This window comes from Nesoenas mayeri (genome assembly GCF_963082525.1).
Source record: "Nesoenas mayeri genome assembly, chromosome: 5".
Lineage (NCBI taxonomy): Eukaryota > Metazoa > Chordata > Aves > Columbiformes > Columbidae > Nesoenas > Nesoenas mayeri.
The window spans coordinates 25,979,583-25,995,971 of NC_137548.1; the positions used below are offsets into that span (position 1 = coordinate 25,979,583).

Below are 16,389 nucleotides of genomic sequence, written 5' to 3' on the forward strand. Positions count from 1 at the left end.
CCCCCCCCCCGGCGACGTGCAACTCACGCGACGGGTCCGTCACGTGTGCGCGCTGACGTGACGCGCAGGACCGGCGAGATGTGGCGCCGCCAGCGCTCCGAGCGACCGGTGAGCGCGCGCAGCGGCGGGGGCGGGGGGAGGTGTGTGACAGCGCCGCCCTGCCATGGCAACCGCGCCCCTGCCCGCCGCCCCGCCCGCCGCCCTGTGCCAGCGGGATCCGGGACGCGGGGCTGCCGCCGTCCTGCCGGGTGCGGCGGAGGAGCGGGCAGACAGCCGCTCCCAGGCTGGGTTATTCCCCCCCGCCAAGCCCGTGCCCGTTCCGGCGCCCCGGGAGGGGGCTCCGCTGGGGTGTGGCGGCGGGGGGTCGTCAGGGAGCGGTGTGACACCCGAGGAGCCGGCGGCGTTTCCGTTACTCCGCGGCGCTGCCGGCTGGGGCGGGCAGAAGGACGCGCTGTGCTGGTCGCGTCACAGCTGTGGGTGGCTGCTGAGGAGGAAACACGAGTATCAGTGCTCACCGTCACCGTCCCGGCTGCGGGCACAGCCGCGGGATCCGGGCGCCGGGCTGGCCGCCGCCTCCGGGGTACGGCGGGGAGCGCGGGGGGGTTTGCTTGGGGAGAGCAGATGAAGGCGGGGAAATTATCTGAGGTGTGCTCAGTAGGGGCTGGGTTGCGGCTGCTTGACGTGGAGAAAGGGAGAATGCTTTGGCGATGAGGTGTGTAACAGTTAAGGCAGCGAGGTTTGGGGAAGCGCTGTCACGGTGCACGCCCCGGGTTGCTACTCTTGGTGAAGCTCTGGCGAAGCTTTCAGGGCGCACAGCCGGCAGCGTCCTGCTGACATTTGCCCTGATTTCTCCCCAGGCTCAGACTGAAGCGAAATCTCCCTGCACCCAGAATCTCTCTGCACCCAAAATCTGTTTTCTGAGAATACCGGTTGACCCTACAAAAGATGTTCTTTGCAGCCCCTGCAGGTCTGCAGTTGGGCAGCTGTCAAGGGACGCCCCCCGACACCCCGCAGGACGGTAACGCCGGCGGCTCTTGCGAAGCCGTCTGGCGATAGTTGAATAGGAAAGCTGAAAACCTACTTGGCCAGAAGTCAGAATAAATAAATAATGTGTATTTGGAAACTCAGTACCGGGACGAGATTAAAACTGCTGATAACACGTGTTTGTGAGTTCATTCTATTTTTTTTCCCCTAACGTTTAAAGCTCTAGATCGAGAATTTTACCGAAAAAGTATGTGTACAAAGAATATCAGGCCACTATCTTTATGGAGATGCTGGGAAATTCTGCCAATAGACTCAATTATTCTTTCTGTAATTCTTTTTAAACGTACTTTTAAGAAGCCTAAATTTTTGTCAAAACAATTCAAGAAGGGGTTTTTTTTTTTCACTAATTAAAAAATAAGTCCAGAAAAAATGTAATGACTTTTTGTTTCTGGAAAAAATGAGGTAAAAATGTATTTGTCTAGTCATGAACAATAAGTGTAAAAGCTGCTCACCTGTGAAACAGATCTTGTTACCATAAGACCTGCTCATCTGGTAAATAGATTTTGTTACTGTTTTAGTGCAGAAAATAGACTTTCCATTCTCAATATTTTTTGTGTGCTTGAGCAATAAATAACAACATTAACTGAATTACATAACTCATCTATTTTGTTAACTAACCTATTTGTCTCAATATTTATATATTGTAAATATTTCTAATTATTTTCTAATAATTTTCTTTATATCTGAACATTTCCCAATAATATTTTAGGAAACAGAAGAGAAGTTCTTGTGTATCTCAGATACACTGCTTTTCCTTCCTCTCAGATGAGACAGATTCCTTTTTACAGGGAGATGCTCCTGTTACTGTGGTGTGGGTTTTGTATGGGGTTTTTTTGTCAGAAATATTCAAGAATGTGGGTGAGACTTTCTTGTCTTGAAAATTACCAGTGTTTCTGTGTATGGTGAACTCTAAGTAAGGTAGTCTTTTGCTGTCTTAAGGTTTCTTCTTATTATCCTGGAATTATTATTACTTTTATTGTTTAAGGAGAGTTTGGGTGGTGATTTTTCTTTTCTTCCTATTAATGCTTTCAGTCCGGGTAGTATCTATGCAGCATCCCGGTATTTTTTGATCGTACAGTCTGTGCAGTCTGTGTAAATGTTTTACTAACTTGTTGAACTCTGTTAACTTTCAACTTCTTGAAATTCATCCCATGTAATTATCTGAGTGTGTTTCACTGCTTGTGTTGGGCAATGATAAACTCAGATTTGAATAAAGCAACTCGACCGATGTTTTGTATGCTTCCATGACCTTGTAATTTGTCTAATACATAGTCCACTCCTACTAGCTGAAAGCGAAGATGAAGTAGAGAAGTGCAGGCACAGTGTCTCTTGTCGCAGTGCTCCGAAGTGGTTTTTGTTAGGAGTCTCTGGCATGGAATAGCTGTTGCTTCCGTCCTGCTTCAGGTGTGTACCTAACAGACTCACGATTGAGGTTGGTTATTACTGCTCATTTATAAAGGCAGTAATTGGAGCCTGCTGATGGTGATCTGTGTGTTTTACCTGCTGAACTGCTTGCTAATATTAATGAACTTGTGCTCGTATTACTGTTACTCTGTTTACTCCTTTCTGTTTGTTGTTAATTTTATTCATCCTCTTGTATTCTGATAGCAGCTAGGATTTTAAGAGGAACTCTTCTGGAAATATTTTTCCTTCTCAGTAACTAATCTCTTGTCTACCTCTACTCTATTTTTTTTTTCTTCCATTCTTTTTTTCTGACTGGCTCTTTCCAAATACCTTTTCTGTTGCTATTTCTGTTATGCTCTGCCAATTTCCCTCACTTGTCTCTGATTTCTTACTTTCCTCATCTATTTTTATGCTTCTCGTGGACACTGTTTTGCTAGTGCACTTGATTACATGGTCTTCACCACTCATCAAAGAGGCTAAATGTGCTTTTTCCTTTCTTGATGAGGGTGGAGAAAATAAAGTCCAAAGTGGTGGTTTGTTGTTGCATTTTTTTGTCCTTATGAGGTGGAGAGGAAAAATGTCAGGGGAGAAGCAGAGAACAGAAAGCGTATGAAGGTGGTGGATATCTGAGAAGGGATAGAGAAGAGCAGCTTAATGAGGGAGTATTTCATGGGAGGCTAAAGCTAATCCACTGTTCGATCTGGCAAGAAAAGTATGTGCTTGTGGTGGCGGTTGCTCAGGTATTTTCAAATCATTGGAGATTCTGAGGCTTGCGTAAGTGTCAGATGTGCAATTTGTAATAGGACTCTGGAGTTTGTTCTTAAGGCAGATGCTTGGGTTGTATTTGTGATTGTTTGGTAAGCAAAGTCCTTACATTGCATGAGAATAACAACACCTCTTCTGACCTGTTTGGAAGGCAGCACTCATTAGTGTGCCTTATGTTCTATTAAAACAGCATAGCTTCTTAGATTTTCAGTAGACCTCCTTGCTATGATGAAGCAAACATGGGGAATGCCAGCTGCATCTTAGTACAAATCCATAGCTGTGAAGCTGCCAAACAGCTCAGCACATTTCATGAACCCACTTCAGGATAGAACTTTTCAGTTGTTACAGTTTAGAACTAGGTTTTTACTCATTTCCACGTAAAATGTGAATGCTTTAGAAACTATTAGAGTTGGAGTTGATCCGTCACAGGGGGTGGCCAGGGCTATTGCCCATTTGTAGAATCATAAAGTCATTTCTTCCTCTTCTCAGGGTGGACTTATAGGGCAGATGGGTCAAGAGCTTGTGCTTCTGCCTGCAGTGCTCTGCATTTACCAGGAATAGGAGAATACAAATAAAGGTCACAGAAGGCGGCCATGGTTACCCATCTGCAGTGGGCTGTGCATTTTGTTTGCCCTGGAGATAGCTGGACACTTACGTGAGTTAGACACTTGAATGACCCAATGGGACATTGTTTACTGAAAACAGGTGAAAGTTAATATCGCTTTACTGTAACTGGGGACAAAGGTGGAAATAATAAAAGTTGTACAAGGGCTTAATCTGGGATGATAGGTAGTGGAGGATAAGTGAGTTCTTTGGGCGTGGGAGGAAGGTGTGTGGAAATAGAGACTGTGGCAGGTTCACACAGAAAGGAAGGGGAGAGGTTAGGATATGAGGAATGAATAAATGTAGGATAGAGGTGACAAAGATTTCAAGAGACCGAATGTAGTAGGGTTGAGCAGATCACTAAAAGGCGATAAAATGTGAGGAGTAGAGGTGAGTGAGGGTCTCAGGCAGAGCAGATGAACAGCCATATGAAACAGAATATTCAGTACTGTGGGTGGGTGGATGTGTTACCAAGTGTCTGGAGAACGACAAAGAGCTGTTTGCACCTTCTGTATGTTGAGTGCTCCTGCGTATATCAACATAGACGATACTGCATATGGTGTGGCATCTGGCCACATGCTCTTTTCTGCTGTTAAAATGCAAATAACAACCATAGCTATATATTATTCTTCTTTTTACCTGGGCACCTAATGAACCCTATCATTTCTGTGCCCTTATCTTTCCTTTACTAGCATTTCTTAGAAAAAAAAATGCAAAGAGATATGTGTTAACAGAAGGAAGGTGTAGTTGTTGTGTCTTGATATCCAGTACTGCATCACACACCTTTGGGGCCTTGGCTTATTGACGCTGTTGTTAGAAGCTGTGTCAGCAACCTCTGTGTTCAGGGCAACTAGTCTAGGGGTGAGGGCATGGTGGGTTTTGTTGAAGTTTTTTGTAATTCTGAAAATGAAAGCTGTGCCAGGAGAAAATGCTGAAAAAAACCAAAATGAAGACAGAAAGGAGAAGTATGAAAAATACTGAGAGGCAAAGCCCAGGTGCACCTGATGTCAGTCGCTTTTGTGCAACATAGGTGTTTCTTGGGGATGAGGATGCTGCTGAAAGGACATGCCCTCACTCTCTATGCTGATCTCTCCCAGCAGCTGTTCTTAGCCCGAGGTAAAATTCTCTTTGTTTGTGACTCTGAATCACACTTGTGTTCTGCCATAGCATCTCAAGTGTGTAAATGTTAGGGCAAAGCAGTTTTGCCCTGAGCTCCACTTTGATGATGCTTCTTCTCAGATAACATTTGGACTTTTTGGAGGTTCTGGGGACTATAAGTGTTGAGAACCTTCAAGCCAAATTAGGTTTAAAAAATGTCTAAATAAAGTCAAAACTAGAATACTGGTGAGCAAACGACTTTAACTCTTCTGCATTTGGGAAGTGGAGAAATCTTCTGAAAGAACAAATTGCTTAGATGCAGTTGTAGCACTAAGTGCAGTAAATCACAGCTTTTGGATGAGGTGTTGAAAAACATGTAAAGGGCAGAATATATGTATACAGAGTGTTTTGGTTTGTTTTGATTTTTTCTTCTCTATAGACTTTTTAAGGAAAGGGCTCTTGGTAATTTCCATTCCTGCTTTTTTCTCTACAGAACCTACTGCACCTCTGTGATTGCTGATCCGTGCTTGACTGCCTCAAGGGTTCCTGGCAAGATGGCATCTTCCAGACTTCCCATCCTTCTAGCACTGGCATTTTCCTCTTTGTCCTTTGTTCTTTCCCATTCAAACAGGGAGATGTGGTTTAAGCATTTCTTTCCACCTAACGTGTGCCCTATAGATGCCAAAGCAAACACTTTTTACGGCATAATGTTTGACGCAGGAAGCACTGGAACCCGGATTCACATTTACACGTTTGTGCAGAAGAGCCCAGGTAAGACCCTGTGCACTTGGATCATGTTGACTTAGGTGCCTACTTCCCAAAAGAGATTATTTTTTCCAACACAGCATTTGGGAACAACTGAAGATTTCTGCAATTTGTCCTTTAAATGATTCTCTGGCAGATTATTATTGTCCATTTGTGGTGGTGTTTTGCTGTCCAAATATTGTTTTTGTAGATCTTTTGAAACTCAGAGGTTTAGTTCTGGGTATACTGGAGAGTTCTGAATTTTCAAATATTTTTATCTATGCAGCTGTTTAAAGGAATGTCTCATTGAGTTGGAAAGAGGCTTACGCCGTTTCTGTCTAGTTGCACATTACCTCGAATATCAAGAGATACTTAAATTCTGCATAGATTATATGTAACATTTTGTAGCAAACTAAAACCAGTAAATTAAAGAGTTATAAGCACAGAAGGTCTAGACCATTTCCAAGAGAACTCCTGAGCGCAGATGCACCATACTCCAGTGTATCTGTTGCTGTGCAGAGGTGCCTGAGTCGGCTGGACATGCAACAGGATTGAAGAGAGTGAATTAGCTTGGGAACAGTGAGCCAGCAAATCTGCAGAGGTTGAAGGCTGCTTTGTGGAACTCAGCTAATAAGCCCTTCAGGGCCACTCACAGTACCTATGTGGCTTCACATGTTTTCAACTTTTGTTTGGAAGGGCTGGTACAATGTCCAGCTCTGACCGACTCGGCCTGGCCTGTAAGATGCAATACTTGGGATTGGCTTCTAGACCCAAGCTGCTCTGGGAGCAATGGTCACACTGGTTTGGCTTTGCAGCCAAATTCTTGAGCCCAGTCAGCTCTGTTCTCTGTGAGTTGGATGAATCACCTAAAGATAATCAGAAGTTGATTGTGTATGTCTTAATATGCATTAGTATTTCACAATTAGCTTGGGGGCAGAAAGGGAAGGAAATTTTATTAAGATTAGGCAACAGTCATACTGTGTTACTATAACTGTTGGTCGTTCACAAATACAAAATGAACATACCTCTATAACAATGTGTTCTTAATAAATTGTTTGTGAACTTGGAGGGTATAGGGGCAACATTCTATTAAACATGTTCCTGACGTGAAGGTGCAGTTCTTGTTTTGGGAGGGGAATAATATTGTTTGCAAGGAAAAATCAAGGACAGTCACTTTACAAGGGTTGCAGACAACCTTTTGAAACTAAAGAAACATATTTGTGTTGGTTTTGACTGTTTCATTTAATGTTTTGTTTGTGTAGAAAACCTTCCAGAGTTGGAAGGGGAAATCTTCGAGTCTGTGAAGCCAGGTCTTTCTGCATATGCCGATCAGCCTGAAAAGGTAAAGCTCTCCTTCATTCCCCATGAGTTGGTCCTGCTTCTACTAGAGTCAGCTGGATTCTGCCATCAGTTCAAGTATTACTAATTATAATTGCAGAGAGTCAACAAAAAATGTAAAGGTTCTACTGCTGCCTCTCCAAACCTGTTGCTCTACTTTTGTGAGTTAATTTGTACACAGTGAAAAGGGAGCTGTTATTTTACATATTTCTTCAACAGAACAATGGCTTGATTAATTCCTTAAATGCTATGTATAACTAGACTATATGCTTCTGAGAATTTCAAAGACACTGTGATTTTTTTGCCTCTAGCAGCATCCATATTCAATTATTATTTCCCCTATAGCTACCCCAAATATGAGTAAATATATGTTCCTGTCTCATTTACTAAAAATATTCTCCGTTTTTTTTCATTTGGTTGAAATTTTCAGTACTGACCACAGTTCAAAATGGGCATATTTTGTTTTGACTTGTTTAGTTCAGAAGTAAGGGGTTAAGACTGAGAAGGTCTTTTTTAGCCACATTACACTGACAAGCAAAGACGGTTCATTTCTGTGACTCCTAAAAATGTTTAATTTCTGTGTGTGTGTATAGTCAGCTCTACAAAAGTTAATTTTTTTAATAACTTATAGAGAAGGGGAAGAATAAAGATGCAGTTAGCAGATTTAGTCAGACCTTAACATTTATTTAAGTGTATTCTCTGCTTCTATCATCAGACTTCCAATAATTTGTTTGATTCTTGCTGTTATCTTTGGAATTGTGGCTTGAAAGTCAGTGGTTGGTGATAACATGTGACTTGCTTCAGTCATGCTCAATTCAAATAGTTTATTACAGTTTTAGCTGAATAATGGTTTAGGCACAGGCAGTTACTCTTCTACTGCCTCAGGACTTTTGTTGTTTTGTTTGTATACAGAGTTTTTCAAAACACAGTTGGATGGTTCCATCTTCCACAGTCAGCTGTATTAATTAACATACAAATTTATGATTTGAATAAGAAATTGAAGTTAGGTGTCAGTTAGGTGAATTCATGTACAGTACGCTCATTCCACGCCACTCTATGGGATCAGGAGTCAGAAATATGCAACAGCAGTGAGAGCTAAAATAATCCTGTTGTTGTGATACACAGGGCCAGTGTTGAAGTGAACAACCACTCTGCAGATCCCCCATGCCGACAGCGAGCTCTCTCACAAGCTAAAGGAGGTGCCAGAGAAATTCTAGATTAGATACTCTATGTGCTTTAGCAGTCTTAGGGTTGGGGGCTGGCATAGGGGGAGTTTTGGGCTTCTCAGGTTGCTCAATTGCATTCAGTGCTACAGGAATTTGAGTGAGAAACTTTAAGGAAAAGTGAATGGCTTTTGGATTTTTTTAAACGTTGGGGTTTCTCATTATTTCACTAAATTGTCTTGTTTATTGGTAGGAGATGAGAAAAATTAACCCCAAAAGAAAATGCTAGACATTTCACAGGAGAATGTTTATTGCTAATACCAAACTGTAATTGTTAGAGCAGTGTAAATAATTGAGAGCCCAGCAATGATGCCTGCACCTCATGTGGTAACCATTCTACAGCTGGAGTTTTAATTACACTGATTGCTGTGGGCACACTGGAATTCTTATATTGCGTTTAGTGAAATCTACCAACATTCCTCCCGACCTTTGCAGCTTCGCTCCATAATTCTACCATTCATTTTCATCATACTGCAAGATGTATAGTCAGATACTCAGTTCTGTCACCTTCCTCCGTCCTTTCAAATAACACTTTCCACAGACAATGACATTTCTGTTACCTAGAATACATATCTGAATACACTTGTCCTTCTCTAAGGTTCTTAGGAGCTGTCTAGCACAGTTTATATCCTTATCTTGGGGGTAGGTGAGGTATACTCTGCTGTTGAATACTGGTTTCACTAGCATTGAGGGGGAGTTGAGAGGCCTGTTTTCTGCTGGCATGTAGGAGGAAGCCATAAGTAAAACAAGATCTTTTTCCTTTTAGGGTGCTGAAAGCGTCAAAAAATTGCTGGACATGGCCATAGATGCTGTGCCACCTCATCTCTGGAAGAAGACCCCGGTAGTGTTAAAAGCCACAGCTGGACTGCGCTTGCTGTCAGAGGAGAAAGCTCAAGCTCTGCTTTTAGAGGTAATCCTGAGATCTTCTGGATGCACTAATATTGCTCTCTCTGTTTCTTCTTTCATGATTCAGTTATCCATTCTATTTAGCATAAGAGAATTTTAGCTGTGGAAAGTGACTGTAATCCTGTGATAGCATGAAACTCATGGGCTTTACAGACTTTCTTGTATGGTCTTGAAATGCTCTGTCTTGATGTCGATAAGAGGCATGCAGAGAGAGACCTGCGATACTTGTTTCTTTCTTTCCTGGCCCTTGAAAGAAGAATAATTTTGTCTTCTCCACCCACTTGTCTTATACTGCTGTGAAAAAGAAAACTTTCTCTGTCACCATCAGAGCAGAACAAGACTCTTAAGACCAAGGAATGTAATAATTAATTCTTTCTTCAGGTGAGAGAAGTCTTTGAGGAATCACCATTTCTTGTGCCAGAGGACAGTGTTAGCATAATGGACGGCTCTTATGAAGGTATGTTTTAGAAGGAGGAAAAAGCAAAGAGGAGTGGTGGAAAGAGAGATGTTTTATGGACATGAGAAGAAAAGTGAAATGTTCACTAAACTGAGGGAAAAAATAAAAGGTTTCTAGCTCTGTTTGAAACAATTCAACCCTGCTTTTATTTGGAGGTATTGATTACTTGGTCACCTGTTAGGCTACAAATGCAGATACACAAAGAGTTTTATGAGTTAGCTAGATGAAGTTTCATCCAAAACCTTCTGAGGTTCCAGAAGAGGACCTCGTCTCAGAAACAGGTATGCAGGCTAAACAGCTGAAGCCTGCTCTTCGAAACTGTTGGAAAAAAGATAGTGTCCACCCCTGAAGGGCTACATGATGATATATGGCAAGCTAGGGAGCTTTTGGAAAGTGCCTGCTAAATTCTGTAATTTCAGTATTAAAAATAGTCTATTATGATTAGCTCATCAATTTTTTGAGATAAGCTTGGAAGCATTGGGCATATTAGAGGAGCATGAAAGACAATTGGCAAGTATTAAAAAATAGTTAACTAAATACATAATAAAATTTTAAAAAATTAAAATCTGATTGGAAAAATGCAGCAAGTAAAGTAGCAAAGGAGATAACCTAAAATACAAGAAAAGGTGAAATATGTTTTAGGTTTGGAGTGAGTGATGATGTTGCAGTGCAGAACAAACCACTGCAGCATTTTGGCTGCATACCAGACATATTACCTTAGAGAACAGGCAGGTAATAATCCTTCAGTGTGGATGCCTGGTAAGAGCCATCTGTGACGTTACATTCAGTTCTGAACACTTCATTATGGCAGATATGTTGCCAGTTTGGAAGGTGTTCAAGGAAAGCAAAAAGAATTATCACAATGCTTAAACAACTAGTAAATAGAAGAAGATTAAAGAGCAAAATCTATCAATATGGGTCAAGAGAAAAGAAGAAGTAACATAAAATCTGCAAGTGTTTGATGCAGTATGGTGCAATGCATAGTATGTCACTAGAGTTAATGGGTGAGCTATATAGAGGGGAGAAGTGTTGCACTGACAGGGAGCAGGACCAACGAGGCATAATAGAGCACAGTGCAGCCTGCCAAGATTTATTTAAAAATCCCGCTTCTTCTACTGTCACATGTTTGCCTGTGTTTGGGTGAGAATCACGCCAGCGCCAAGCAAGCCGCTGGAGTCAGAGGAACTGTTTGTGTTTTACTGGTTGCCACTGTGTCTGTAGTGTAAATACAAAACGCACCAGATTAAAACACAAAGTGGTATGTAGGCATTGTCAGAGTAGGAATTGAAATGCTGGCTGGGGAGAAGTGCCCAAGGAATCTTGTGCATTGTGTCAGCCTGTTACTTCTTTGTACATTGTTTGGATAACAGACGTGACTTGTACGTGCTGCAGTTGCATGGTGATTACAAATGTTATGAGATTTTAATGAATTAATAATTCATCATATCACTTAATTATAAGTTTGAATAATCTCTGAAGTATGGGGTGGTTGCATTAAGTTAGGAATGATTTGTAGGTAAATAAATAATGTGGAGGGGTGTTAAGGGTGGGCGGGAGGTTGTGGGAGTATTCAGTGGTGACTTTTTTTCGTCTTTTCACTCTGCAGGAATTTTAGCCTGGATCACTGTGAACTTTTTGACAGGTAGTTGATTCTGTATCATTTCTCTTTAAATATGAACTTGAGTCTTTCCTGTGGAGGTGATCACTCTTAAGTTCCTCTGCCATGGTTTCCATGTCCTGCTTTTCCTCTCCACTGTGGCACCAGTGCTAAAGCAGTGGATTGTCTTGGGCAGACTATGTTCTGAGCCACACCTGTAGTAAGAAGAAGGCATCTTAATCCAGAAGGTGCCAGGATTTACTCAGAACTGGGATGCACTGGCAAGCTGGTTTCTGCAACATACATAGGGGAGTGGCACTGCTAATCTGTTAGAACATGGGAAACAATGTTTTGCAATATTCTTTGTGAAGTATGCAACTAAAAATGGTGTAACAAGGAATGCACAGGTCCTTTAGCCCTGCTGGCTCCAAGAATTTCTGGGAATGTAATCTAGTGAAGAGAAAATCAGTACTCTAGTACTGAGCAGCAAAAAAGCCGCTCTGGTTGAAGAGAAATTATGATAGTTGGTTCTGCTCTTACTGTCCTTTCTCTCCTGCTGCTCTTGATCAGCTGTATGGGGGTAACAGAATTTATGGACTCTCCCTGACAGTCTTCTGCAGGAGATACTTTTTTCTTACTTTCAGCTTTTTCTGGATGCCTAGAGTTTTATCTGCCTGTCTCTTTGGAGTTGAAACTGGAACCCAGAAAGAAAGTCCTATGATTCTTTTCGTAATACCTTCTGTTTGCCTACATTTTCTCTGTGACGTTTTTTGTCTTCGAAGGCCAGCTCAGCCCTCCTGTATTGCGGTGATAATGCGATGACTCGGTGGCTGCCTGGCCGTGCATGCAGCATTTTGCACTTGGGGCTGTTCTGAGCGTGATGTTGTTTGCAGGGCAGCTGTCTGGCCAAAACCAGCACACTGTTGGGACCCTGGACTTGGGAGGAGCCTCAACCCAAATCACATTCCTGCCACAGTTTGAGGTGAGGAGTGGTTAGAAGTGTGCAGGGTTGGGACTGGAGAGTAGTGGAGAGAGAGCACTGCTGTGCTCTCTGATACCATTTTGTCAGCACTGGCACAAGCAGAACATCTGTGGTGTACAGAACATCTGCATTTCTGTTCCCTTTGACATCAGCTGTTGGCTGATAGGCACTTACAAACAAAGGAGCCTGGATAACAAGAAAGAAAAAAGAAAGGAAGCAAATGGGTAAAAACAAAGAGAACAGGCTTTTGTTTTCTAGACCCAGGCTAGAAAAGCCCTATCAGTGCAGACAATTATTTTGTATTCAATAAATGTAGAACATTTCCAGGGAGTATTCTTGCATATTACAAGGAATTTATGGTCTGCTCTGAGTTATCTTTTTTTATTTCCCCAGTCTGACAGCAGATCCTCACTAAATTTTAGAGGGTGAAGTCTCATGGGGCAAATGTCTTTTATAATAGTACAGCAAATACCTCTTTGTTTTCTTATAAATTTCTTCTCATTTTCTTTGAGAAGTCCCCTCTCTGCCCCTCAGCTTACCTCTGCTGGATTTGTCAGGAGTTCTATAGCTCTTCAAAAAGAGTTTGAACTGGGACTCAGATCTACAGTTTGCATGGGAGTATTACATGGGTATTGGTAGGGCACTGTAACACACTATACCTTGATATTGTGAAGTTGTTTTTGTCCCCCTTTCTGAAAGGGCCCTTTGTTTAACCTTTTTTTGTTTACAGAAAGGTTGTTTGGGGCCCACAAAACACATGTTTTTCATATCAGGATATTTTAATTCTGCGGTGGTGGGTCATGTTGAAACATGACGTGCAACCTTATCCTGTTCAGCAAAGTGTCCACTGCTCTGGGCTTGCCCTCTGTTTTGTGTTGATAACACCTGCTCAAGTGGGCACTGGACCAACAGGAAAGGGTGTTGTATGTCAGGGTTTTGGAGAATAAATAGAGCTGTGAAGTAAGCTGAACTGCAGCTCAGGATTAAAACCTCTCCTTAGAGCCTTGCAGGAAAAGGCCTCAAGGGTATGCTACTGACCAGGACCAATGGTGGGACTTTATAGGGCCGTGTGGATGTCAAGGTTCATGCTGTCTGCTTGTACACTCTGTCTGCTTCTCGCCTGTGTTGTCAAGTTCACTACATAAGTCAGTATGTTTCTGAAGAGTTTTTCCCATCTGGCAGAATTAGCAGGGATTTCCTTCCCCCTTTGATTTGCAGAGGGTGTTTTTCCCTTCCTGTAATCCAATGCAGTCACATGTTAGCTCTTGTATTCATTTTGAACAAAATACCGTGACAGTAAGGTTCCTTAATGAAATATAGATTACAAGCAAATAGAGGGCATATAATGGTAACTGCAAGCTGGTGTTATGCTTTTCATGGTATTATTGCCAAAGTTATAAGCAACTGAAAAGCAGTCATAATCACGATGAAGTTGTCTGTCTGGTGCCTGCCTGATATGGGAGGGGTGTGAAGTTTCCCACATTTTTGTGAAAGTAGGGCATGAAAAATGCCAGTTGTTTATTCCAAACTGTTTTGTTTTTTTTTTTTCCCCCCCAATATCTCTCTGTTTAGAAGTTTTTGTGATGTAAGATTTAGGAACAGAACTCAAAATGTGGCAGGGTCTGGGTGTGCAGGGTCAAGGATGTGACTGCCATTCCAATTAAAACCTGCCTGATGCCCAAAACAAATTTCAGTTTGTATTTGTTCAGGAGAAACTCAAGCTGAATACTGCCGAATCTCTTTCACCTTTGAGGAGGCTTCTGTCTAGGACTCTACAATTCCAGCCCTGTTGGGTGCTTTTTGCAGTGTCTGGTTACTTGAATGGTAACCACAGGGGCTTTGCAGCTTCAGTCCTCTCTGAGATTCTGCTGCTTGGTCCAGGGTAACAGTGTCTGATATGAGTGTTTAGGGCCAAGAAGGGATGGAAGAATGAGGTCACTAGCAGAGGAGAGACAGATACTGGATTTGAGGTCTCGGGGACTGGAAACAAAGGAACAGTAAGTGGGCCCTAAACTGGTTCAGATTTACAAGAATATGAGAGTTAGGCTGGCAAGGAGGCAGGGACTGAGTACCAGTGGGGCAGAGGTGCACACAGAGGGAGGACTGTGAAAGGAGGGAAACTGAAGGTGGTAGAACAAGAGGTTAATTTAGAGGAAAGCTCTTAAACTAGGAGTTGAAGCTGCCCTAAGACTGGGAGTGAGCAGTCCAGTGTTTCCTTGTGTATTAGCATGACATTTAACATGGTGAAAATGTGGCCTGTACTTTGCATTTTTAATTCTTCTGAGTTCCTGAACTGAGATGTCTCATCTGACTTGTGAAAGGTCATAGCGCTTCTAGTGCAGCAGATTTCGGTGGACACTCTCTTTATATAGACTACCACATAAGTACTCTGAAAAAATTCAAGTATCCTGGATTAGAAAGTATTTTCATCCCAATCTGTTGTGCTTCTGTATTATACACTGAAATAACACAAAGATGGATATAAATAAACTCAGTGTTAAAAGCTGCAGATATTAGAACAGTAGGCACCATTGGAAAACTGGTTTTTGTTTTCGAAGCGGATCAGACAAGTGTGCAGTAAACCCTATGGGTATATCTGTGATGTCACATCAAAGTTGGTTATTCTTTATTGCATTATAGAAACTAAAAGATTTCTTCTTTTACTTAACTTTTAGGAAACTTTGAAGGAAACCCCTGGCGATTTTCTTACCTCATTTGAAATGTTTAATAGCACCTACAAGCTCTATACCCACAGGTGAGGAGCAAAAAGGCTGCTGTCTCCACTGGGGAAATCAGTCTTCCTGCAGCCTCTGAGCTAACCACAAATGGTCATGTCATCCAGCTGGTGGGACCGTGACTTTTTTACTAATTTTCTTATCTGCTTGGAACATTAGTTGAAGTGGAACATGACATTAGTTGACTGGAAACATTCCAGGATCATGGTTAATATCACTGCAAGGGAATATTAGTCAGTCTGTCAAATGAAGAGGAAGCATTATGAGTCACTATATTTAAGGAGAAGAATTCTTGTTACTAGATTCAAACCAAATATTCTGGACAAAGGAGAAAGGTGGATATTGTGCCAGCAGTTAGAACTAAACTTGGTCAGAGATTTGGAAAGAGGACCTTTCTCCTTCTTAGTTCTTAGTTTAAAATGGCACATCTCATTGGCAGCTGGACAAAAAGTAAACCCTAGACTGATGTAAACCAAAGAGAGACTACCACAGGCAGCTGATACAGACCACGGAACACAACTGAACCAATTGGAGGGGATACTTGTCCTGGAATAATATAATTGTGCTTACTGCATTAAGCTGACCAGTTTCGGAGATGTCTGCAGTGAAATCCAGAGGGTTTACCTGCATGACTTACAGTCAAATGAGAACTCAACCATGTATAACAGAGACTTGGTCTCAGCCCATTACTAATGAGGTGAAGTTTATCATCTCTGTCAGTTCTAGAATATGCTTATTTGATAGCAAAGCTGGTTTTATATTCCACACTCTCCTACTGCTTACATTTGCTGGTGTAACTGATTGCAGTATTCCATCAATACAGTCCATTAGATCAATTAAAGTAATTGGGATTGAAATTCTCCTAAAAATGAGGGAGCTGGAGGTTAAACTCTAATGATTCTGTAAACGCTTCTATTGACATGACTAAAGGGATAAGAAGCCCAAAACAGAGGTGGGAGTGAAAGGCCAACATGTTTTTAATCCAGCTGCGTTGCTGAAGTCAGGAACATGTAATGACATTCTCATAAATGTTGTTCACGTTCTAGCTTGTAATGAGAATAGCAGTTATCTGTGGAGTCAAACAGAGGTACATTTCACACAAAGGCACAGCTCCCATTTAATGGGAGGTCCTGCAGGTTCTCCTGTTAGTTCTGCCCTAAGAGCATAAAGTCTTATGTGTCTGACAGAAGAATGGCCCATTCTACTCCCCATGCACTCCTCACATACCACTTATTTCTCATGCATTTTTAAGACTGTGCATTTTTGCTTTTATGAATGTCTTGTAGAAATGTCACACCAGCTCTAACCAGTTTTAGATTTACCCATTTTACAAGTCTCTGCAACTCCTGGGTTTGTGTCACTCTATTGGTACTTGGCATTATTCTGGCAAAGGCAACCCTCTGTCTTAGAGAGGGGAGACTTGTGGGAAGCAGAGGAAGGAAATTTGGTTTGGGTGCTCCAGGATTTAGGAAGAGGCTATGGGTGAAGTATAC

The 16,389-nt window shown here is 42.0% G+C and overlaps 1 protein-coding gene across 6 annotated transcripts in view; it reads left to right on the top strand.

The window, feature by feature from the left end:
• Positions 1-16,389, top strand: part of ENTPD5 (ectonucleoside triphosphate diphosphohydrolase 5 (inactive)) — a 24,948-nt gene continuing 8,559 nt past the window's right edge. Inside the window, exons 1-9 of one of the 6 annotated variants that reach the window (XM_080346211.1) lie at positions 38-108; positions 858-1,166; positions 5,408-5,685; positions 6,921-7,000; positions 8,986-9,129; positions 9,507-9,582; positions 11,189-11,224; positions 12,073-12,161; positions 14,837-14,916. In XM_080346211.1, the coding sequence (XP_080202337.1) occupies positions 5,469-5,685; positions 6,921-7,000; positions 8,986-9,129; positions 9,507-9,582; positions 11,189-11,224; positions 12,073-12,161; positions 14,837-14,916 (722 nt within the window). In that variant the 5' untranslated portion in view covers positions 38-108; positions 858-1,166; positions 5,408-5,468. Of the gene's footprint in view, positions 109-135; positions 581-857; positions 1,167-2,335; positions 2,449-4,913; positions 4,933-5,407; positions 5,686-6,920; positions 7,001-8,985; positions 9,130-9,506; positions 9,583-11,188; positions 11,225-12,072; positions 12,162-14,836; positions 14,917-16,389 lie in introns of those variants that run through there. The other 5 variants (XM_080346214.1, XM_080346210.1, XM_080346209.1 and 2 more) reach the window with 5 other exon arrangements.